We start from the raw sequence: 25,094 nt of genomic DNA, 5'->3' as shown, positions 1-25,094 counted from the left end.
GTCAAAGAACCTCATGGCATGAAACGCAATAACATAGTTATGACCAACTATGTTATTTCACTGCCAAGAGGAGCCCGGACCACCTGGGACCTTGAAATTTTGCACACGTTCTCACTAAAATCTCAGCTCTAGAGATATTTCTACCCGTTCTCAAAAGGAATTTTTTTAAACAGTTTTTTCGATTTTCTTCCACTCTGCGTCGTGTAGGCAAGGATTATCGTTAACCGATCGCAATAATATTTTGCTTATGAGGTACAAAGAGGAAAAAATTATGATGTGCGCTACTCTATTAAGATGAGTATTAAGTTTGTGTTTCACAATGAAAATTTATATTTTTTGCTATAACTTTTTTTTAGATAATAGATTTTGAACTAAAAAAATTTGCTGATTTTATTCATTACGATCTTCCCTCATTTATTATCAGTGAGATTTTTTGCAGTTTTTTGCAAGTAATAGTGATAAACATAGGTGTTTCAATGTGAAACAGAAACTTAATACGCACCTTTTGCAAAAAATGAATTGTCCTTTATAGAGTGTACATCGTAATGATAAACCAAAAATTTTTTTAATTCTTTTTTTATAGGTGACCTTGGTCACCTATTTAATTATTTAAAGTTCCTTGGACCAGAATTTTCATTTTCATATTTGATGTGCTGCGGAGAACAGTGTATATTTCATATCAAATAAGTCTTCTATCAGATGGAATATTTCCACTGCGATATTACTTTATTAAGATTTAATGAGGAGTGAACAAGTCTGAACAATACTGTTAGATTTTTGCGTTTAAACAAGTAGCATTCAATGTGTTACATTTGGTTAATCCCTTAGCTGTTATTCTTTTATTTTTATCAATTTATGTCATTTTCTCCCAAATGTCCAAGTACACATTGTGACAAATATATTCCCCGCCCTGCTTTCACCAGAGACTCGTTCAAATTTGGAAATGCTCTGATAAGAGCAGTGTAGGGTGGGTTATCACCACCATGCTGAGCGTATTCATCAGAGAAGCAGATGCACTTCAGTAAATATTCAACATTTGACGACAAACAACGCACGGAACGATCGGTCGCAATTATTTAAAAATAAAAAAAACACATTTTCAAAAAACATAAAGAATTTTTCATATAACAAATGATATTCTGTCTGTGCATATACATATATATACGCATATGGATATGAACTTGTGCAAAACAGCAACAAATTATATTTGAAGTGGGTTAGATTGGCATTTAAGTGAAAGCAAGAAAAACAGCCATGAAGTGATCTTGTCAAAATTCCAAGGAAACGATATCTATTTTGACGTATTGACCACCAAAGCGATGATGTCATCGAATGTAAACAAAGAAATAGTGAGTGCGGATGCGGTGCTCTCAGATTGGGATGGTCAAATAGCCCTGCTAGAGCAACCTGCGATCTCTACGATCTGTAACGGAAGTATTCGTTCCCCAAATGGACAGTCGAAAGCAGCTTACAATACCAGCCAGAGTGATTCCCAAGGATATATAGAATTAAATGTACACGGCGATAGCAGCGATACGGAGGAAAGCATTAAATCAATGTCCATAAAAAGCAGCGAAGCCGATCCGAATGACAAAAATAATGGCAATGTTATTGAGGAGCCCACTTCTTCTAGGACTGAATATGCCAGCTTAAGTGTTCAGGCTTTGGCCAGCCAAACAAGAGATGCTCTGGGCATAACATCTGCTATGGGAAGAAACACCAGTACTGAAATTATTAATCGGCCATCATTATCTCGCGTTGGCTCATATTATCAACCGCTGACAACAGGTTCCTCGATGGTAGCAGTTAGTATGACTGAAATTCTAGTAAGTGTAAATTCGTATAATTCTAATTGGGTCTGCATTAAGACGGGTGGGTGGATGTAAACAAAAAGGAAATGAATGATCACAGTTATTCTGTTCTTTCTGTTTGATATTAGTTATAATTTGTCGGTTTGCGCTCTTTTATTTTGATCTTTTAAATATTTTTGTGATTTTTCGAACATCATCCAGCTTGATATCATATTCAATGCTTTCTATTCAAAGAATAGCATAGCAAAGAACTTATAAAAGTTGAGCAAGTGCGTGTTATGGTTCAAAACACTTTGACTGGTTAGCGGATCACGATTTCTGTTACGCCATGTGACTTCATCAGCACTTTTGTCAAATTGATTAAGGTGCCCTACATACACAAAGGCTATTGAGTACGGTATAGAGCACGCTTTTGTTTTGAATTATCAATGCTTAGAACATCAAACTCATCAACATTGCCATACTCTTCACGAAAAGATTTTAAATATCAAAATAGAAGAGCGCAAGCAGACAAACCAAACGAACCGATCAAAGCGGCCTAAGCACAAAAAGCACTTGCAGTGACATTCGAAAATGTTCAAGTGCACAACAAAAAGAATTTGGCAATAAAATATCGGTTATTATACCCAACACCGTATTATAGGGGGTATATTCATTTAGTCATTCCGTTGCAACACATCGAAATATCAATTTCCGACCCTACAAAGTATATATTTCGGATCGTCGTAAAATTCTAAGGCGATTTACGATGTCCGTGTGTCTGTCCGTCTGTTGTAATCGCTCAACAGCCTTCAAAAATTGAGATATTGAGTTAAAATTTGGCATAGATAAGTCTTTTTGATGCACGCTGGTTAAGTTCTTGAACGGGCTAAATCGGGCCATATTTGGATATAGCTGCTATATAGACCGATTTTCCGATAAAGGGTCTAATGCCCATAAAAACCTTATTTTTCATCCGAATTCGCTGAAATTTGAAACAGTGAGTAGCTTAAGGCATCCCGATATCTGACCTAAATATGGTTCAGATCGGACTATATTTAGATGTAGCTGCCATATACACCGATCTGCGGATAAAGGGTCTGAAGCCAAAAAAGCTTTAATTATTACCCGATTTCTCTGAAATTTAAAACAGTGGGTTAGTTTAAGCCTCCCGACATCTGACCTGAATATGGTTCAGATCAGACTATATTTAGATATAGCTGCCGTATAGACCGATCTCCCGGTTAAGGTTCTGAAGCCCATAAAAGCTTTATTTTTTAACCGATTTTGCTGAAATTTGAAACAGTGAGTAGTTTTAGACCTCCCAACATAGGACCCAAATGTGGTTAAGATCGGGCTGTCTTTAGGTATAGATGTCATATAGACCAATCTCCAAATAAAGGGTCTGAAGCCCATAAAGACATTATTTTTTAACCGATTCCGCTGAAATTTACAACAGTGAGTAATTTTGGGCCTCCCAACTAAATAAGGTTCAGATCGGACTATATTTAGATATGGCTGCCATATAGACCGATCCGCCGATAAAGGGTCTGAAGCCCATAAAAGCTTAATTTTTAATCGATTTCGCTGGAATTTGAAACAGTGGGTAGTTGTAGGTCTCCCAACATCCCAACCCAACATATGGTTTAGATCGGACTGTGTTTACATATAACTGTCATATTGACCAATATGCCGATTAAGGGTCTGAAGCTTATAAAAGCTTTATTTATTACCCGATTTTGTGGAAATTTGAAATACGAAATTCAACAGCGATTTATATTTAGTAGACCACTCAATGTCCGTGCCGAATTTGGGTGCATAAAAAAGCCAATTTTCACCGGAATGCGTCGAAAGGGAGTTTATATATATATTCGAGGTGGAGGGTATCCAAAGTTCGGCCGGCCGAATACATTAAGTTCGACCGGGCCGAACGCCTTTATTTGTATGCCCACCAACAAAGGATGAAGGCAAATTAATCTAGTCATTATGTTTGTAGTTTCCGTCTCATGGCGAAACAATTAAAGGTGGTGTCATTTGTACAACAACAACAAATCATATGGTGCAATCCGCTATCTTGCCATCAAGCTGATCTACGAATATGGATATGAACTTGTGCTATCTTGCCATCAAGCTGATCTACGTTTTTTCAGCACATACATAAATACGTGTGCGTACATGAGCAGAAAATATGGGAGAATGAAGATGACAACAAAGAGGATGCAAACAAAGATACGACAGCTTAATACCGTCAAACCTGGCCTGTTGTTAACAGCTGTTCGCGTGAGACCACCTTTTTAAATCCGCCTTGCGTCCATCTTTGGAAATCACGATGGAGATATCTGCTCGAAATTTTTGCATTATTTTTGTTGATTGTTTTTATTGACGTAGGTTGTTGTTGATTGCAAATGGGCCACATCGGTTCAAATTTGTATATAGCCCCCAAATCAAGTGGTCCAATTGACTAATATTTTGCGCTTAGAGTTTCGTTACTACTTCCAACAATCGTGCTTAGTACGGTCCAACTCGGTCTTAAATTGTACATAGTTCCCACATAAACCGGACTCCGATTAGAATCTATGCTGATGGGTTCCCATTCGGCCCGACGGAACTTAGCACGTTTGTACTTGTTTTTTGATGCCACCATATAAATTTGCTGAGACATAGCGGCAAAAAATGCGAGAACAGAGAACATTTTAATAGAATCTAAATGTAGGCAATTCTAAGCTTGATATATTGTAGTTATTTATACGCAGAATTATGATTTTATTAAATTTTTTGCTGTTATTTAATTATACCCTCCACATAGGATGGGGGTATTCTAATTTAGTCATTCCGTATGTAACACATCAAAATATACATCTTAGACTATATAAAGTATATATATTCTTGATCGTTATGACATTAAGTCGATCTAGCCATGGCCGTCCGTCTGTTGAATCCACGCTAACTTTCGAAGGAGTAAAGCTAGGCGCTTGAAATTTTGCACAAATACTCCTTATTATTGTAGGTGAATTTGGTTTGTAAATGGGCCACATCGGTCTATGTTTTGATATAGCTGCCATTTAAACCGATCTTAGGTCTTGACTTCTTGAGCCTATAGAAGGCGCAATTCTTACCCGACGTCGTGTTTTGGTATCACTTCCAACAACTGTGTCAGGTGTGGTCTAAATCGGTTGTTAACCTGATATACCTGCATTATAAACCGACATTGGGTCTTGACTTCTAGAGCTAGAGTTTTGTCTGAAATTTTGCATCAAGTGTTCTGGTATTACTCCCAACAACTGTGTTAATCAGTCCATATCATGATATAGCCGCCATATAAACCGATCTCCCGATCAGACTTCTTGAGCCTCTAGAGAGCGCAATTCCTATCCGATTTGGCTGAAACTTTGCATGATGTGTTTTATTTTGACTTCCAACAACTGTGCAAAGTATGGTCTAAATCAGTCCATATCATGATATAGCCGCCATATAAACCGATCTCCCGATTAGACTTCTTGGGCTTCTAGAGGGCGCAATATGGTTGAAATTTTGCATATATTGTTCTGGTATGACTTTCAACAACTGTTTCAAGTACGGTCTAAATGGGTATATAACCTGATAAAGCTGCCATATAAACCGATCTCCCAGTTCGATTTTCTGAGCCTCTGGAGGTCGCAATTATTACTCGATTTGCGATTCATGGTGGAGGGATTAAAAAAAAATTCTGCCCGGCGGAACTAAGCTCGTTTTTACTTGTTTTTTATACCCTCCACTATAGGATGGGGGTATACTAATTTCGTCATTATGTTTGTAACTACTCGAAATACTCGTCTGAGACCCCATAAAGTGTATATTTTCTTCATCGTCGTGACATTTTATTTCGATCTAGCCATGTCCGTCCGTCTGTCTGTCGAAAGCACGCTATCTTTCAAAGGAGTCAAGCTAGCCGCTTGAAATTTTGCACAAATGCTTCTTATAAGTGTAGGTCGGTTGGGATGGGCCAAATCGGTCCATGTTTTGATATAGCTGCTATATAAACCGATCTTGAATCTTTACTTCTTGAGCCACTAGAGGGCGCAATTCTTATCCGATTTGAATGAAATTTTGCACGAAGTATTTGTAGTTATGATATCCAACAACTGTGCCAAGTTTGGCTCAAATCGGTCCATAACCTCATATAGCTGTCATATAAACCGATCTGAGAACTTGACTTCTTGATCTTTTAGTTTTTTTTTTATAAAATGATCAAACTGTAGAAGAATAAAAACATACGGGTAAGGACCCATACCACCTTCGGTATCTCGGAAAATATAAACACCTATTAACTTATTTTATCTATGGATTAGTTTGAAGAAATCAAATCTGGTAATAATTGACAATTCTGGGACCTCAAGAAGCTATTTTAATTAATCAATTTTGATTTGGGGATCACATACCAAATCGAAAAATAATTGAGACGTGTAGATAATCAACAACTCAAATCTATTTATAGACCTATTTAGGTGGGATCTAGTGTGGATGTTAGAAATTTAATGCTCTAAGGACCCAAGAAAACAAATCTGGAGATCGGGTTATATGGGGACCATATCGATTTATGACCCTACTCTCAGAGAAATTTGTTAGTAGAAATAGCAAAAGTGATTGCTTTAACAGCAGAAAGTCAGCAGCACAGCAGTAATTTGTTGCTAAAACAGCAAACAATAACGTTGCCTTCCTGTATATGGTGGAAACCAGGCTATATTTAGATATAGCTGCTAATGATTTATAAATGATTCCTTTTTCACCCTATTGTGACGAAAGATGGTTAATACATATATCCAAGGTGGTGGGTATCCAAAGTTCGGCCCGATCTTAATGCCTTTTTACTTGTTATTTCTCATTTTCGTTTGAAATATAGGCGAATGGAAATTAACGATAGTATCGATACACCGTAGCGTTAGCATGTCCGCTTATGACGCTGAACTCCTGGGTTCGAATCCAGACGAGACCATCAGAAAAAATTTTCAGCCGTCGTTTTTCCCTCCTAATGCTGGCAACATTTGTGGGGTACTATGCCACGTAAAACTTCTCTCCAAAGAGGTGTCGCACTGCGGCATGCCGTTCGGACTCGGCTATAAAAAGGAGGCCTCTTATCATTGAGCTTAAAACTTGAATCGGACTGCACTCATTGATATGTGAGAAGTTTGGCTCTGATCCTTAGTGGAATGTTCATGGGCAAATTTTGTAAAATTTTATTGTATCGATACAATCGATATTTATTATTAGAAATATCTCTACTTCAGATGAAGAACTTTCTAGAAATGCTGCTAATATGCCATTATTTAAATAAAATGCGTTCACTTTTCCCATTTAATATTTTGCCGCTTTTTAGCTTTTTTCCAAACATTCAACAAATTTTGTTTTCTTCTTCTATTTAAACAAAATTTGCTTAAACGGTAGCTACGCACTGTTAGCATAAATATTAGCGTTCACAAATATCCTAAATATGTAGTAAACGCCGTTATTTTAATGTAGCTGCCAATGAAATGGTAGCAGCTGATTTAAAGTGCGACATACTACACCGTGGACTTGCGCCATTCCAAACGAAAACTACACCCGGTAATTGGGTTAAAATTTTTTTAGACAAACTAACTATTTGCAGTGAAGGCCAGAGGACTACCGTCAATAAACATGGTTAACTCCAAGTTTTTCGGGGCGACACAGTCCGAGTTAAGGTCGTGGACTACGAACGCACATGTAACACTGTGAAACAGCGAAACGATCGGTAGGGAAACGAAAGTCCTATGGGGAGATCCGGATCAAGAAAAGAAGAGGCTATTACTGAAAGGAAGTAAGAAGGCGATCAGTATTGCTTTCGGTATCATAACCGGACACATAGGACTACGAGCTCACTTATGCAAAATCGGTGCGGAAAGCGATAGCATGTGTAGGGCATATGGGAAACATGATGAGACTTTGGAGCATTTCCTTTATCATTTCCCGGCTTTAGCGTCTAACAGACATGAACCAACTTAGGGGCGTAGTATGGAAAACAATTATGGATTTTGTAAGCAGCATGGAGTTGCCGACTTAGATTTTCTTTAATTTTTATACCCACCACCGTAAGATAGGGGATATACTCATTTAGTCATTCCGTTTGCAACACATCGAAATATCAATTTCCGACCCTACAAAGTAAATATATTTCGGATCGTCGTAAAATTCTAAGAAGATTTAACTATGTCCGTGGGTATGTCCGTCCGTCTGTTGTAATCACTCTAGAGCCTTCAAAAATTTAGATATTGAGCCGAAATTTGGCACAGATACGTCTTTTTGATGCACTCTGGTTAAATTCTTGAACGGGCCTCCCGACATCTGACCCAAATATGCTCCATATTGGACTATATTTATATATAGCTGTCATATATACCGATCTGTCGATAAAGGGTCTGAAGCCCATAAAAGCTTTATTTATTACGCGATTTCGGTAATAAAAGTAGTAAATATAAGGTTGTTTAAGTATTTTTAAGAATAACATGTATTGGGGAAGTTAACGTTTATCTGGAATATACTGTTATAATTAGATTGATGTTGAAGAAACCGTGACGCCATTATTATCCATAGTATCACAAATGGGATAAAAATTGTTCCAAAGTTTCAATAAGCTAATAGAAAGAAATTACTTGGCAAACCCACAAGCAGCTAGTCTTTTTCTCTCACTATACTCATTACCACATATTTTGCATCGGAAGTTCGAATTTCCTTCTCACAACCTTTCTCAACATAGTCGTTTTACATTTTCTAGTACAAGTTTTAATGTCAATTAATTGTGTGCTTAAGATTGTACAGAGGTTATTAACTTATCGGGCATTATGAGTCAAGAGACGATGTAGAATCTTATGCGTTGAGAAGTTTTTATCGCAACAATATTCAAAGTCAATATCTACATGGAAGGGCAGCAGATAAGTAGAGAGTCTTATCAACTTTTTTGTTTTAAACATTCAAAAATACTTGTAACTAGAGAGACTGCCATTGGTATTGTAACTTACAGGGAATTGTAATAGTTTGAGTTTGTTATGTTTTTAAGGATGAGAGATACGGCATTACGAAATAACCCCCAAACCCGAAAATGAAATCACACCTAATGAAATAATCCCCAACAAAAATGAAATAAACCCCAATTAAGATCTTGACTTCTTGAGCCTCTAGAGGGCGCAATTCTTATCCGATTTGAATGAATTTTGGCACGTAATATTTTGTTATGATATCCAACAATTGTGCCTAGTATGGTTCAAATCGGTTAATAACCTGATATAGCTGTCATATAAACCGATCTGGGATCTTGACTTCTTGAGCCTGTAGAGGTCGCAAATATTATTTTGATTTGCCTGAAATTTTGTACGACGGATTCTCTCATGACCATCAACATAGGTGTTTATTATGGTCTGAATCAGTCTATAGCCCAATACAGCTCCCATATAAATTGATCTCTCTATTTTACTTCTTGAGTCCCCAAAGGGCGAAACTCTGATTCGAATTGGCAGACATTTTACACAGGTCTCCAACATATAATTTAATTGTGGTCCAAACCGGACCATATCTTAATATCGCTCTAATAGCAGAGCAAATCTTTTCTTATATCCTGTTTTGCCTAAGAAGAGATGCCGGGAAAAGAACTCGACAAATGCGATCCATAGTGGAGGGTATATAAGATTCGGCCCGGCCAAAGTTAGCACGCTTTTACTTGTTTTGCCTAAGAAGAGATGACGGGAAAAGAACTCGACAAATGCGATCCATGGTGAAGGGTATATAAGATTCGGCCCGGCCGAGCAATAACAAGTAATTCGAGCTAGCTCAGCCACAAATGTACGAAATGTATACCAATGGATGGATCAGGTAGCTTCTTTACAGTTATATTCCACAAATTAAAATCATCTCCTCCAACAAAATTTCTAAAAAATGCCTAAAGTAATCAAAACAAGTTACAGGCAACCATAAACAGCAGATTTTGTTAGCAGTAAGAAATGTTTGCTAATACAGCAGCCCCATGTTTGCTGAAACTGCAGTAATGTCTGCTTTCCCATTTTCGGCAGACAAAAACTGCTGTTTTAACAAACATTTTTGCTGTTTGGATAACAAATTTGGTTGAGTGTAACAGTTAAAAATCTTCTAAGTTCGGCCGGGCCGGAATCTGCTAAAGTGTACACATGTTACTCAGCTTATATAGGGATTATTTTGAAGAAATCAATTCAATCGACTCTTCTAGGGCCTCAAGAATTCAAATCCCGGTATCGGTTTATATGGGGGCTATATTCGCGGAATTTTGTATGAGTGTTTCAAATTTCAGCAAAATCGGACAAACATTGAGTCTTTATTTAAGGTAGATGGGGTTATATGGCAACCATATTAGGTTATAGACCGTAGTTGTCGTAAAAGAACACTACATCCAAATTTCAGCCCAATCGTGTAACAATTGCGTCTTACAGTTTGATGTAGACTGCCACTGAATCCTTACCCTAATCTACCTCCCTTCTATCTGTTAGCAATGTTTGCTCAAAATACGCATAAAAAGAAGGCAGGTCAAAGATATTACGATTAAAAGCACTAGCGGCTTGTTAATATCTCCGAATTTTGTGTAGGGCAAAATTAATTCATATGTACGCGTAACATGCGGCACGAGTATCAAATCAAATTGCGAATGATCTCTGAACTTTAATGATACAATTGTGGCTAATTGCCTTATACAAATAAAAAATGTTGTGAAGTTTGTTTTGAGCTTTCGATTAATGTGTATCACACCCCCAATCGCATCACCACAATCCATGGGCGTAGTAAAAGTATTAAAAGTGTAGCCAGGAACTTTGAACTTTATTGAAAATTTAAAATTTTAAATATTCTTTCAATAAAATTGTCTACAGTTTTTGTACACTCAAAGAAAATTGCTAGAGGATTTGACAATTATTAAAGTTTGAACTTGTAAAAAATTCCCAAAGTAATCAAAATACATAACCGACTGTAAAATGCAAAATAAATAATAGCATTAAACGAAAAGCAAAAAAAATATTTCATTTCAGCGTTTTTACAATATTTTTCCAATATTTTAGCAGATTTTTGTAAATAAAATTGCTAGTTGAAATAGCAATAGGAAATATTTGCCCACAGCAGCACTATGTTTGCTGAAATAGCAGTTATGTCTGCTTTCTCCTTTTCATCAAACAAAAACTGTTGTTTTAGCAAACATTTTCGCTGTTTTGACTAACGAATTTCGTTGAGTGTACATGTATCCTCATGCTCCGATTAGTGCTTGCTCCATTTGTATTTGACGTAAATAAGAAAAGTCTTATGATTCCAGAAAATGACAGCACATATGAATGTAACGCATATACTTTCAGAGAAATTTGTTTGTAAAAACATCAAAAATGTTTGTTGAAACAACAGGAAGTCTGCCGAAAATGGGACAGCAGTAAATTGTTGGTAAAACATCAAACATTTTCAGCTGTTTTCAGAATTTAAAAAGTTAAAGAAAGCCTACAAATGTCATACATAATTTAAACAATTTTATAGTTTATCTTATCTTTCAATTTTACGAACATATGACATTTATTTTTATACCCTCCACAATAGGATGGGGTATACTACTTTCGTCATTCCGTTTGTAACTCCTCGAAATATTCGTCTAAAACCCCATTAAGTATATATTCTTGATCGTCGTGACATTTTAAGTCGATCCAGCCATGTCCGTCGTATGTCCGTCCATCAGTCTGTTAAAGGCACGCTACTATCGAAGGAGTAAAGCAAGCCGCTTGAAACTTAGCACAAATACTTTTTAGTGCAGGTCGGTTGGGATTATAAATGGGCCATATTGATTCATGTTGATCTTGACTTCTTCTTCTTATCTGATTTGACGAAAATTTTGCACAACATATTTTTTTATGACTTTCAACAACTGAAATCGGTTCATAACCTGATATAGCTGTCATATAAACCGATCTGGGGACTCGGCTTCTTGAGCCTCTAGAGGGCGCAATTCTTATGAAATTTGGCTGAAGTTTAGTACAACGGCTTCATACGTGTTAAATATGGTCTGAATCGGTTTCTAGCCTGATACAGTTCCTAAATAAACCGATCTGCTTATTTTACTTCTTCACACCCTAACGGGCACAATTCTTATTCGAATTGGCTGAAATTTTACAAAATGACTTCTACTATGATCTGCAACATTCAATGCAATTATGGTCCAAATCGGAGCATAACTTGATACAGCTCTAATAGCAGTGCAATTCTTTTCCTTTATCCTTTGTTTGCCTTAAAAGGGATACCGGAAAAAGAACTCGACAAATGCGATCCATGGTGGAGGGTATATAAGATTCGACCCGGCCGAATTTAGCACGCTTTTACTTGTTTTTCCAATTTTCTACAATTTGCTATTTTTTAACGAATTTAAATAACAGCAGACAAAAAAACCCCCACCCAGGCAAATTAATAACTTTTGAACTTCTGCACAACAATTGAGGCATATTGCCAGAAAATATTTGCTGTTTCAGCAAAAAATTACTGCTGTTCAATTTTCAGTAGACGCTCTGTTGTTACAGCAAACATTTTTGACGTTATTACCAACAATTTTCTCTGAGTGTACAACTATTATAGTTATGTTTTTAAACAAAAAAACAAGTAAAAAGATGAAGGTCGTCCGGGCCGAACTTTGGATACCCACCACCTCGAGCATATATGTAAACCACCTTTCGTCAAAATTCGGTGAAAATTTATACCTTATGCCCCATAGCAGCTATATCGAAATATGTTCCGATTTGGAGCAGATACTAATAAGTACAAGTCATTTTGTATAACAAGTATTGATCTTCTTAGTAGCTATATCCAAAAAATAACCGATCTGAACCATATACGACACGGATGTCAAAAAGTTTAACATAAGTCACTGTGTCAAATTTCAGTGAAATCGGATTTTAAATGCGTCTTTTATGTGGCCAAGACTTCAAATCGAGATATCGGTCCATAAGGCAGCTACATCGAAATCTGGACCGTTATTGGCATAGTTGCAGAAAAATGTCGAAGAGCTTAACACAACTTACTGTCTCAAATTTCGGCAAAATCGGACAATAAATGCGCCTTTTATGGGTCTAAGACCCTAAATCGGTGGATCGGTCTATATGACAGTTATATCCAAATCTGGACCGATCTGAGCCAAATTGACGAAGAATGTCGAAGGACCTAACACAACTCACTGTCCTAAATTTAAGCAAAGTCGGTTAAAAAGTGTGGCTTATCGGCGGATCGGTCTATATAGGGAGGCTATATAAAGGTATAGTCTGATATAGCCCATCATCAAACTTAACCTGATTCTGGACAAAAAAAAAGGAATCTGTGCAAAATTTCAGCTTAATATCTCTATTTTTAAAGGATGTAGCGTGATTTCAACAGACAGACGGATGGACATGGCTAGATCGTCTTAGATTTTTACGCTGATCAAGAATATATATACTTTATAGAGTCGGAAATATACCCCCATCCTTCGGTGGTGGGTTTAATAACGCCTAAAATTCCAATACATTTTTATTTTATTTTTTGAAAATGCCTCAATGTTGTTTAGAAGCTCAAAATTATTGAATAAAATGCATTCAATAATTTTGAGGTGTTAAATTTAAAATTTAATGTCAGCAGACAGTGTTTGCTGATTTCAGCAGACTAATTTTTCTGGGTGTATCGGGTGATAGCAGCCAAAGGCATTCCTACAGATTTATATATTAAATTTCATTAAATGCAAAGAGCAGCCCCACCCTTACTCCAATGCTGGATACGCCCATGCCTTGTCCTATGAGCATTTAATTTGTTATTGTGTTATCTTTTTGCCCATTCCCAAGAGATCGTCAATCTCCTATGCTCTTTTTTGTATTATCATCCACACTCCTTTTGCGATGAGTAAACAATTGAGACTTGCTTATCATATGGAAATGTTTGTTGTCTGTTAGTATAGCTTAACACTTTTTCTCGTGATGTTGTCTACAACAACGGTGACCGTACAACACAAGTGCTATACTGCAGCAAAAGTAACCACTCCCGCATGAGTGAGAAAGCGATTAGGACCATAACAACTAACTAACTAAACACCATCCATAAGCAAAACATTGTGGAAATGTATCATAGTGATGCTAATAGTTCTTTTTGTTTCATAAACCGCTGGAATCTGCCACAGAATGATGATTATCAGAGTGAACCTACGTCAGCCATACTGGATTATTGCAAACGAACGGTGAGTGTTTGTGGGTGGACCATCCCTTGGTGTGTTATTCATCAGTTGATTCATTCGATCTCATCGGTGCCTCTCCTCCATTCACTTGCAGTTTCTGCGTCCATACATGATGGTTTTATCATTGGTTGGCCTAAATCCCGTCTCAACGGACATCACCAAGTGTCGATCATTTTTGAGTTATTTCCAATGCTTCACTTTAATCGCTGTCCTAGTGTTTGGGTATTTTTTGCAGTATTTATCATCATATCGGTGAGTAGCAACAGGACACTGCAACATAATTCTAAATCCGCAACGAATTCATTGATTTTTTGGTATTTAAATTTCTTTTAATTTTGCTACAGCGGCGACCGCGGTTTCTCCACAAACCTAAAAGGCTTACATTCATCCGATGACAATGCCTCATTGACCGAGCCTCCGGATAATGGCTCCACAAACACCATTGGTGAGTTGGTGTTTGGCTACGTCATACCCTTCACTTTGGATTTGGCTGGCTATGCCTCGGCCATTATCTGCTGTAAGCTCATTGATCAGGAACAGCTACAGAATCTGATCGAAAGAACCTTTCTCATGTCCATGCAACCGAGACGCTTGTGTCGGCTTCTTTGGCTACATATCGTGCTGGCATTTGTCATATTCGGTTGCTTGTATGCCTACGTATTGCCAGTGGTTGTAATGCAGCCAACCATCATCAAGGTCAAGTGGCTGGTTCACTTGGAAGCAAGTCTGGGCCTATCAGTGAAGGTATGTAAATAAAAATTGATAAGATGAAAAAGGGTTAATTCTTCAGTGGCGTGGGAAGAAGCAAAATTTTATTATAAAACTGAAAAAATTCAACACTTTGTTATATTCTGAAAGGAACCGGTAGGCAGTCTGAATCTAGAGGTTTCCCTGGTTAGCATGTCTGCTTATGACTCTGAACGCCTGCGTTCGAATCCTGAGAATATCTGAAAAATATTCATCAGTGGATATCCCCTTATTGTACCAACATTCTAGGAAGGGGGTTTATTCATTTTGTCATTGCGTTTGCAAAACACCACAATATCCGTGTGTCCGTCTGTCCGTCAGTTGTTAGCGTACAACTGAACAAGAGGGGGTATTGCGCTGAAATCTGGCAAAGATCCATATTTTTAGTCTACGAAGGTTAATTTCTTGAGCGTACTATATTTCGATAACTGTACCCGCGGTTTTCTTAATAAATTGAATCAGTGGGTTCTTTAAACCACTCGACATACAGATCACGGACATAGCTGCAATTAAGAGCGATTTCTATCGATTTATTGGTCTAAGGTGTATAAAGGCGCAAAATAGGATAATAGTACAATATCGGATAAAATTCTATCAACGCTGGTATCGGAATTAAGGATCTTGAGCCCAGAAAATGTGATGAGGGTTAAATTAGGAACAGAGCTTTGAATTCATTGATATCAGTGCCGAATGGTAGATCACATTCGAATAAAACCGCTACCCTCATGAAAAAAGGCTGCTGACTGTTTGCAATCAGCTGCTGCATTTATTTTGGGATTGTTAGGAGGCTTATTTATATACAACTAGCTGGGCCCGCTCCGCTGCGCTGCGCCTTCTTTTACTTTATATGGAACAAAAGTTTCCTTGGAATATTTATTTTCGACAATTAAAGATCTTTTAGTGAAATACCATGCTACGAAAATAGTATATCGCTTGACTAACAGTTTAACAATATAAGTGCCTTTATCTGAATCCCATATGATCTTGGTCTACGAATTTAAGTTTGGATGTAAGGTGCACTCCATTTCTAAAAGACTTAATTTCAGCCCGATATTCTCATGATGTCTGATTTAGGGGTTTTTTCGGGGTGAGGTGGTCCCCCAGATACTTGGCCCTGAAAAAATGTCATCATCGTGCTCTTCTCTCAAATACCATTTATTTAAACCCCATATTGCCATTGGTTTAAGAGGAGTTTACAGGATGAAACGTCCCCCAAACACATGGCCCCAAATTAGGTTATCAAATTCGTTTTCTACTCCCAAATACCTTTATTTGAGCCCCATATTGCGATGGTCACTAAAAAATTGCTGTTTGTGGGGTATTTTGGGAAAGGGGTAGACCCCCAGAAAATTGGTCCAAAAAATGGGTATCAATTCTTGCTCTACACCCCAATACCTTTCATTTAAGCTCCACATTGACATGGTCGGTAAATATGACCGATTTAGGGGTGTTTTAGGGATTGGGGTGGTTCCCCAAACACTAAGCCCGGAAAATATGTCAGCAACGTGCTCTATTCTCATATATCTATATATGATTTATTTGAAACCTATATTGTCATTGCCCCCAAAATTGGATATCAAATTCGTTTTCTAATCTTATTTAAACTTCTTATCGCAAAAGTCAGCAAATATGTCCGGTTTGGGGTACTGGCCCTAAAAACTATTAATATTTTGTTACACTCTCTTTAAGACCTAAATTGTCAAATACAAATACTTCCTATTTGGGGGTTGCTACAGTGATGTTACGTCCCCTAGACAGTTGGTCCCTAATGTTGATATCAGATACGTGGTCTACTCCCAAATACCTTTAATTTGAGCCCCATATTTCCATAGTCGGCAAACGTGAGGGGTGTTTTGGGGAATGGGCGGCCACTCAGTGAGTTGGCCTTGACAATATATATCGGATTCGTGTTCCATTTTAAAAACCCTTTTATTTGAGTCTTATATTAGAATAGTCAGAAAATACTTACTATTTGGGTGGTGTTGTGGGGGTGGCGTGGCCCCGTAGACACTTTTCCCGAATATTGATATCAAATTCGTGCTTTACTCCCAAAGACCTTTCATTTGAGCCCCATATTGCTATGGTCGTAAATTTGTCCACTTTGGGGGATGTTTTTGATGAGACGCGGCCCCCAAACACTTGGTTCCATATTTGGATATCAGATTCGTATTCTGAATTCAAATACCTTTTATTTAAGGCCCATATTCCCATGGTCAGTAAATAAATCCTGTTTGGGGGTGTTTTGGGAAAGGGGTGGACCCCCAGAAACGTGGTCCCACATTTGGATATCAGATTCGTATTCTACTCGCAAATACCTTTCATTTGAGCCCCATATTGCCATGGTCGGTATATATGTCCGATTTAGGGGTGTTTTCGGGCTTGGGGTGGTCCCCCTAACACCTGGTCCGACAATTGGATATCAGATATGTTTTCTTATCCTAAATACCTTTCATTTGAGTCCCATATTGTCGTGATTGGTCTAAATATATGTTTGGTAGGTTTTAGGGTGGGGCAGCCCCCCTAAGTACCCCATCCGAAATTTGGATACCAAATTTTTATTTTTAGTATACTATATGAGAGCACACAAAATTTCGCTTAAATCGCACCACCCATCTCCGAAATCTGGCGTTTCTGAAAATTAGGGTAAGGAGGAGGGACCAACCCCCTCCATGCAATGTTTTGTTATAACTTCCAACAACTGTGCCAAATACGGCAAAAATCAGTCTATAACCTGATATAGCTTCCATGTAAACCGGTCTCTCGATCAAGAACAAGAAGCTTTAATTTTTGCTGATATGACAGAAGTTTGGTATGTAGAATAAAATTATGCCCTTTAACTAAATTTATTTTTAGCAGAATCCATGGGTTCCCAAGATTCGGCCCGGTCGAACTTAACATGCTTAAAGCAAGTAAAGCGTGCTTTAAGCATGCTCCACCATGGATCGCATTTTTCGAATTCTTTTCCCGGCTTCTCTTCTATTAGAGCGATATCAAAATATGGTCCGGTTTGGTCCACAATTAAATTATATGTTGGAGACCTGTGTAAAATGTCAGCCAATTCGAATAAGAATTGCTCCCTGGGGGCTCAAGAAGTAACATAGAGAGATCGATTTATATGGGAGCTGTATCGGGCTATAGACCGATTCAGACCATAATAAACACGTATGTTGATGATCATGAGAGGATCCGTCGTACAAAATTTCAAATCCGATTATAATTGCGACCTCTAGAGGCTCAAGAAGTCAAGATCCCAGATCGGTTTATATGGCAGCTATATCGAGTTATGAACCGATTTGAACCTTATTGGACACAGTTGTTGAAAGTAAGAATAAAATACGTCATGCAAAATTTCAGCCAAATCGGGTAGGAATTGCGCCCTCTAGAAGCTTAAGAAATCAAGTCCCCAGATCTGTTTATATGACAGCTATATCAGGTTATGAACCGATTTGAACCATACTTGACACAGTTGTTGGATATCATAACAAAACACGTCGGGCAAAATTTCATTCCAATCGGATAAGAATTGCGCACTCTAGAGGCTCAAGAAGTCAAGATCCAAGATCGGTTTATATTGCAGCTATAGGTTATGGACCGATTTAAACCATACTTGGAACAATTGTTGAAAATCATAACAAAAGACGTCGTGCAAAATTTCATACCGATCGGATAAGAATTGCGCACTCTAGAATTGCGCACTCTAGAGGCTCAAGAAATTAAGACCCGAGATCGGTTTATATGGCAGCTATATCAAAACATGGACCGATATGGCCCATTTGCAATGCCAACCGACCTACACTAATAAGAAGTATTTGTGCAAAATTTCAAGCGGCTAGCTTTCCTGCTTCGGAAGTTAGCGTGCTTTCGACAGCGGACGGACGGACGGACGGACGGACATGGCTAGATCGACATAAAATGTCGCGACGATCAAGAATGCATATACTTTATAGGGTCTCAGATGAATATTTCGAGTAGTTACAAACAGAATGACGAAATTAGTGTACCCCCATCCTATGGTGAAGGGTATAAAAATTCGCGTAGAAAAGGTTAATGACCCATAAGTCCTACATTTCGGCAAATTATATATTAACACACCCCCGCAAATGTTTGTATTTCAGGTTCTTTATACATGAGAACCAAATTGTATCGAAATCAAGAGAGTGCCCCGTTCAGCGCGCTTTCGCAAAATTTTTTATATGGCATTTGAAAATTCTCAAAACTTTCAATTATTTGTATACCCTCCACCACAGAATGGGGGTATACTAATTTCCTCATTCCGTTTATAACTCTTCGTAATATTTGTTTAAGAACCGATTGAAACCAATTGAAACCGGGTCGGGCCGGTATGGTCCATATACAATCCCAACCAACCTACACCTGTAAGAAGTATTTGTGCAAAATTTCTAGCGACTAACTTTACTTCTTCGAAAGCAAGCGTGCTTTCGACAGACAGACGGACAGACATGGCTAGATCGACATAAAATGTCATGATGATAAAGAATATTAATACTTTATGGGGTCTGAGACGAATATTTCGAGGAGTTACAAGCAGAATGACGAAATTGGCATACCACCATCCTATTGTGGAGAGTATAATAATAAATTCAATGGCCAGCCGAAAGAGGCACACTGCACAAAAACCCGAAGTGCAAGTTCATTGAAGTCTGCAAGGAACAACAACATTAATAGTTGTTGGAGTTATTCATTGGCAGATTCCAAGTGTACAAAGGGGAAAAATACAAGAATAATAACATAGGTTTCGAAGTCATCAACATTTTTGGTGAATATGAACCGTAACACAATGAAGCTAGAAAAAAGCCAGCAACTTTGAGGAAAATCACTAAGAAATAGAATAGCAAAATTGACACATGAAGAGATGTTTTTCAACGGCTGAAGAGATTAACTGTGGTAGCAAAATTAAATATCCATATTCCAATTCGGATGTGGATTTAATTTTAAGACTACTAGGTAACATGCTATAGACTGTAGGCCCTACAGAGGGGAGGTTAGAGAGCAACACTACTGCACTGAAGAGTAGTCATAGTGGCGTGTCGCCTGTGATCGAATCCATCTGTTGTCTGGCAATTTTTTTCAGTAATCAATAAAAAAAACCTTAATTTCTAATTTGACCATACTCTTAGCCAAATTAGCTCGATTCTCCCCCGTTTAAGAGAAACAATAGCGTAAATGAAAAATACTTTCTTTGGTCAAAAATATGCAAAATTTTCCACAAAAGATACTCCTATTTCCTTCAACATTTCGTAAAATACGACCATCAAAGCATTATCATTTCTTTCCATTATCATAAAGCGAAAGTATTAAGAAAAGTTTAAAGGCTAATTTGTCTGATGTCGATATCAAACCACCCCACAATTTTAAGACCAATGAGGCCAATTTTTTTGAATGTCACATTTTATTACAGACTAGCTGGACAGGGCCCGCTCCGCAGCACCTTCTATAACGCTCTTATACCTTTTACTTGAGCCTTATATTGCAATGGTCGGTATAAAAATCCTGGTTTGGTATAGTTTTATGATAGGGACGTTTCGCCACGAATGTGGATTGTGGAATTCGTGTCATTGAAGCGCAGAGGTAAGCAAGTCCGCCAATAATGCTAAACGCCTGGATTAAAATCCTGGCGAGAACATTGCAAAAATGTTAAGTGATGGTTATACCCTTCTAACGTTGGCAAAATGTGTGAGGTGCTTTGCCATACATAGAAATCAAGTGAAAACTTCTCCCCATAGAGGTGTCGGGAAGCCGTTGGGACTCGGCTATAAAAAGGAGGTCTTTTAGCATTGAGATTAACTTGAATCAGACAGCATTCATTGACATGTGAGATGTTTGTCCCTTTTCTTTAATGAAGTGTTTATGGGAAAATTTGTGCTCTACTCCCTTATCCTTGCACCTTTATATTGTAGTAGTTAAATATGTCCGGTTTGTCCTTTCTTTGCACTCCTTTATTGTAGTAGTTAAATATGTCCGGTTTGGAGTGTATTTTGGAAGTGAGGTGGCCACCCAGACATTTGGCTCTTAATATAAACATACATAAGCTTCGTGCTATATTCCCAGATATTTTTTATATGAGCCCAATATTACCATAGTCGGTAAATAAGTCCTGTCTCATTTGAGCCCTATATTGTCGTGATTGGTCAATATATACATTTGACGGCGAGTGCTTTTTGGGAGTGGGGAGTGCTGATACCTCAGACATTTCGCTCAAATATGGTTGTCAAACTTGTGCTCTACTCCCAAATATCTTTTATTTAAGTCCATAATTGCCCCGGTCGACAAAAATATTTACTGATTGAAAGGCGTCTTGGGGCTGGCACTCCGCCACTTTGCCCTAAAAATAGGTATCAAATTCATTCTTTACTCCCAAAAACCTTTAATTTGAGCCCCATATTGATATGTTCGGGAAATGAATGCTTTGGGTCTTATCCACCAACACTTGGCCCATTATATGGACTTCCTTTTTTTGACATATTCTTAATCTACTCCCGAATGTCTTTCATTTGAGCCCCATATTGACATGAACGTCCAACTTGTCTACTTGGAGGAGTATTGGGGTTAGGGCGACTTCCTGGGTACTTGGACCCAATTTTTAATACCATATTCGTATTCTACTCTGTAATACCTTTCATTTAATACCCATATTGTCTTTATCGGTAAACTTTTGATTTAGGTTGGTGTTTGTAACCACTCGAAATATGCGTCTAAGACCCCATAAAGTATATACATTCTTGATCGCCATGACATTTTAAGTCAAACTAGCCATGTCCGTCCGTCTGTCTGTCGAAAGCACGCTAACTTTCGAAGGAGTAAAGCTATCCGCTTGAAATTTTGCACAAATGCTTCTTATTGGTGAAGGTCGGTTGGTTTGTAAATGTGCCACACGGTCCATGTTTTGATATAGCTACCATATAAACCGATATTGGATCTTGACTTCTTGAGCCACAAGAGGGCACAATTCTTATCAGATTTGTCTGAAATTTTGCATGAGTTGTTTTAGTATGACTTCCAATAACTTTGCTAAGTACGGTTCAAGTCGGTCTATAACCTGATATAGCTCCCATATAAACCGATCTCCGTATTTGACTTCTTAAGCCCTTACAAGCCGAAACTTTTGTACGATGTGGCGGAAATTTTGCATATAGTGTTTTGTTATGCCTTCCAACAACTGTGCCAAGTACGGTCCGAATCGGTCTATAACCTGATGTAGCTCCCATATAAACCGTTCTCCCGATTTGACTTCTTGAGCCCTTACAAGCCACAATTTGTGTCCGATCTGGCTGATATTTTGCATGTGGTGTTATGTTATGACTTCCAACAATTATGCCGAAAACGTTCTAAATCGGCCCATAACCTGATATAGCATCCATGTAGACCGGTCTCTCGGTCATCTTTGTTCAGTTTCTAGAAGTATGTAGAATAAAATTATGCCCTCCAACTAAATTTATTTTGTATAAGTTATTAGCAGAATCCATGGTGGTGGGTTCTCAAAATTCGGCCCGGCCGAACTTAGCACGCTTTTACTTGTTTGTTGTTGTTTTGGTTGGGCTGTAGCACCCCCAGAAAAATGTCTAGCTGATTTTTGTACCCTACACCACTACTGTGGCTCCGGGTATTATAACTTAGTGCATTTGTTTGTAACACCCAGAAGGAAGGGAGATAGACCCACTGATAAGTATTCCGATCGACTCAGAATCACTTTCTGATTTCATTTAGCAGTTTTCGTTCGATCATCTTAACATTTGGTACAAGCATGTTTTTCGACCCAGAAGCGAAGCCTATTGAAATTGAAAAACAACGTTTCATATTTGGATATAGCTTCCATGTATATTTTCGTCCGATTTGCAGTAATAATGCAATAAAATGGTAATTTTTTTACCTTAGTATTACTGGCGAATTTCATAGAAATCGGCAAAGATTTAACTATAGCTCTTCTATATGTATATCGCTCGATTTTCGCTTCTAGAGCTACTGCAAGTGCAGTTTTTGACCAATCATGCCAAAATTTTGCACAACGCTTTCCTCGAAAACTACCACGTTATCTGAGAAGTTTGCTCGAAATAGGTTCAGAGTAAGATATAACTCCCATATATATGTTCGTTAGATTTTGGGTAATTTGCAATAACGTTGTATATGTGTACCGTAGTTATTACAGTTTGAACATATTTGCTCGAAATTTGATAGGGATTATTTAATAACCCATCTGAAAACATCAGCCACGGTTCATCAAAATTGGTTCAGAATTGAATATAGCTCCCACATTATACTCATAGGGTAGGTGTAGGGTATTATACAGTCGGCACCGCCCGACTCTTGGCCCTTCCTTACTGAAATGTAAATTTTAAATGTAATTTGGTAAAAAACCAATAAAAATTTTTGAATATATATATGATGCAAGTTTTAGTATTTTATTAGATTGTTAAACAATTTTAAAAGGCGTTAAGTTCGGCTGGGCCGAACTTTGGATACCCACCACCTCAGGTATATATGCAAACCACCTTTCGTCATAATCCGGTGAAAAATTAATAATATATACCCCCATAGCAGCTATATCAAAATATGGTCCGATTTGGACCAAATTCGGCACGGACATTGAGTGGTACAAGTCCTTGTTCAATTTTGTAGAACAAAATATTGTTTTTTTTTTAGCTATATCCAAATATAGACCGATCTGAAACATATACGACACGAATGTTGAAAATCTTAACACAAGTCACTGTGTCATATTTCAGCGAAATCGAATTATAAATACGCCTTTTAGGGGGCCAAGAATTTAAATCGAGACATCGATCTATATGGCAGCAATATCCAAATATGGAACGATCTGGGCAAAATTGAAGAGGCATTTCGAAGACCCCAAAAAAAACTCACTGTCCCAAATTTCGGCGACATCGGACAATTTTATGGTTCCACAACCATGAACCGATATCGGTCAATATGGCAGCTATATCCAAACCTGGACTGATCTGGGTCAAATTGAAGAAGGAAATCGAAGGGCTTAAGAGCTTAAATCGGCGGATCGGTCTATATGGGGCCTATAAAATACCGTCCGATATAGCCCATCTCCGAACTTAACCTGCTTATGGACAAAAAAAAGAATCTGTGCAAAGTTTCAGCTCAATATCTCCATTTTTAAAGACTGTAGCGTGATTTTAACAGACAGACGGACGGATCGACATGTCTAGATCGTATTAGATTTTTGACGATCAAGAATATATATACTTTATAGGGTCTGAAATGGATATTTCGATGGGTTGCAAACGGAGTGACAAAATGAATATACCCCCATCCTTCCCTATGGGGATTAACACAATGACTTGCTTTAAATTAAAAATGCACTTTCTTTTTTCAGATACTGCTATTGACGACCATTGCTGTACAAGACATTATTGAGGTTATTATCCTTAGCAGCTATTGCATTGAGTGTTATCTTTTAAAGGTGCATCTTTTAACGCTTTCGCAGAAATTGCTCCTGCATTCCATAGACACGAGGGATTGGATGCGCGTAAGTAATTGAAGCTCTTTGTACTGTTAATGATAGTGGCCCACTACAATTTTGTGTCTTTCATACAGGAAATTTTGGAATTTCGCAAACTTCTGGATCGTTTGAATAACCACGTTTCAATACCTGTCTCGTTTTTCATCGTCATGAACTTGGCCTATGCCTTTGCGGGCTTTATTTTCATGTTCAAAGACTTCGATTTCCACTATTCGGCATTGAAAGTGGTTGTTTTAAACTTCATCAATGTCGTGTTGTGGCTGCTATTGGGCTTGCTGCCCTTCTTCATGGCCGCCTCATTAACCCATGTCTGCCAAACGGTCAAAGCGAATGGACATCAAATACGCGTACGACCATTTGTTTACCACAATACCTCCACGGACGATCTCAACTCGATGCTTATGTTTGCCTCATCGCTGGATATGTCGGCGAAACTCTTTCGCATGCCGATACAATCGAATTATTTGTGTTTTGCCATACTGGTGCTATCCATCGTTGTGATAACGATGGGCATGTGTTTCAACTTAACTCTTTTGGGGATGTTTTAAAGATTCAACGCCCCACATACCACCCACCAGTCTGCATATTTCCAAGTGCCATTGCCACAACGCTAAAGTATTACTATTATCTACAGCAAAAGACTCATCGAAATAACAAAGTGATATAATCGTATGCCTGTAAATATATTTGTTATAAATAATGCAAAATAAATTCGAATTCTAGATACTTTTTGTTTGCATCTTTAATATCCGCGAATTTCCGTTTTGACGTATGCGCACGAAGGAAATTTAATCGCTTTGGTGTTAAAGCCAATTTACCCGTA

General features: G+C 37.9%; 1 protein-coding gene across 2 annotated transcripts; it reads left to right on the top strand.

Moving 5' to 3' along the window:
• Positions 1-1,046: 1,046 nt before the first annotated feature.
• LOC106091318 (uncharacterized) lies at positions 1,047-24,977 on the top strand. Of its 2 annotated transcripts, XM_013257801.2 has the most exons (6): positions 1,047-1,826; positions 13,963-14,019; positions 14,111-14,268; positions 14,361-14,760; positions 24,125-24,277; positions 24,346-24,977. In XM_013257801.2, exons 1-6 carry the CDS (start codon positions 1,320-1,322, stop codon positions 24,817-24,819), a joined length of 1,749 nt encoding a protein of 582 aa, XP_013113255.2. In that variant the 5' UTR covers positions 1,047-1,319; the 3' UTR covers positions 24,820-24,977. The 2 variants fall into 2 exon arrangements, with proteins under 2 accessions (XP_013113255.2, XP_059226399.1); XM_059370416.1 differs by lacking the exon at positions 1,047-1,826 and having other exon boundaries at positions 13,758-14,019.
• Positions 24,978-25,094: the final 117 nt, after the last annotated feature.

This window comes from Stomoxys calcitrans, chromosome 5, assembly GCF_963082655.1.
Source record: "Stomoxys calcitrans chromosome 5, idStoCalc2.1, whole genome shotgun sequence".
Classification (NCBI taxonomy): Eukaryota; Metazoa; Arthropoda; class Insecta; order Diptera; family Muscidae; genus Stomoxys; species Stomoxys calcitrans.
The sequence above is the reverse complement of the archived record's forward strand: the minus strand, read 5'-3'. Positions and strand labels throughout refer to the sequence as shown.

What these genes read in the sequence shown, in the direction of transcription:
- LOC106091318 (XM_013257801.2), top strand. Translation starts at nt 1,320, where the DNA reads ATGATGTCATCGAATGTAAACAAAGAAATAGTGAGTGCGGATGCGGTG. An exon ending in CAGTATTTATCATCATATCG is followed by an intron (nt 14,269 to 14,360) that starts GTGAGTAGCAAC and finishes ATTTTGCTACAG; the next exon opens with CGGCGACCGCGGTTTCTCCA. An exon ending in GTCTGGGCCTATCAGTGAAG is followed by an intron (nt 14,761 to 24,124) that starts GTATGTAAATAA and finishes TTCTTTTTTCAG; the next exon opens with ATACTGCTATTGACGACCAT.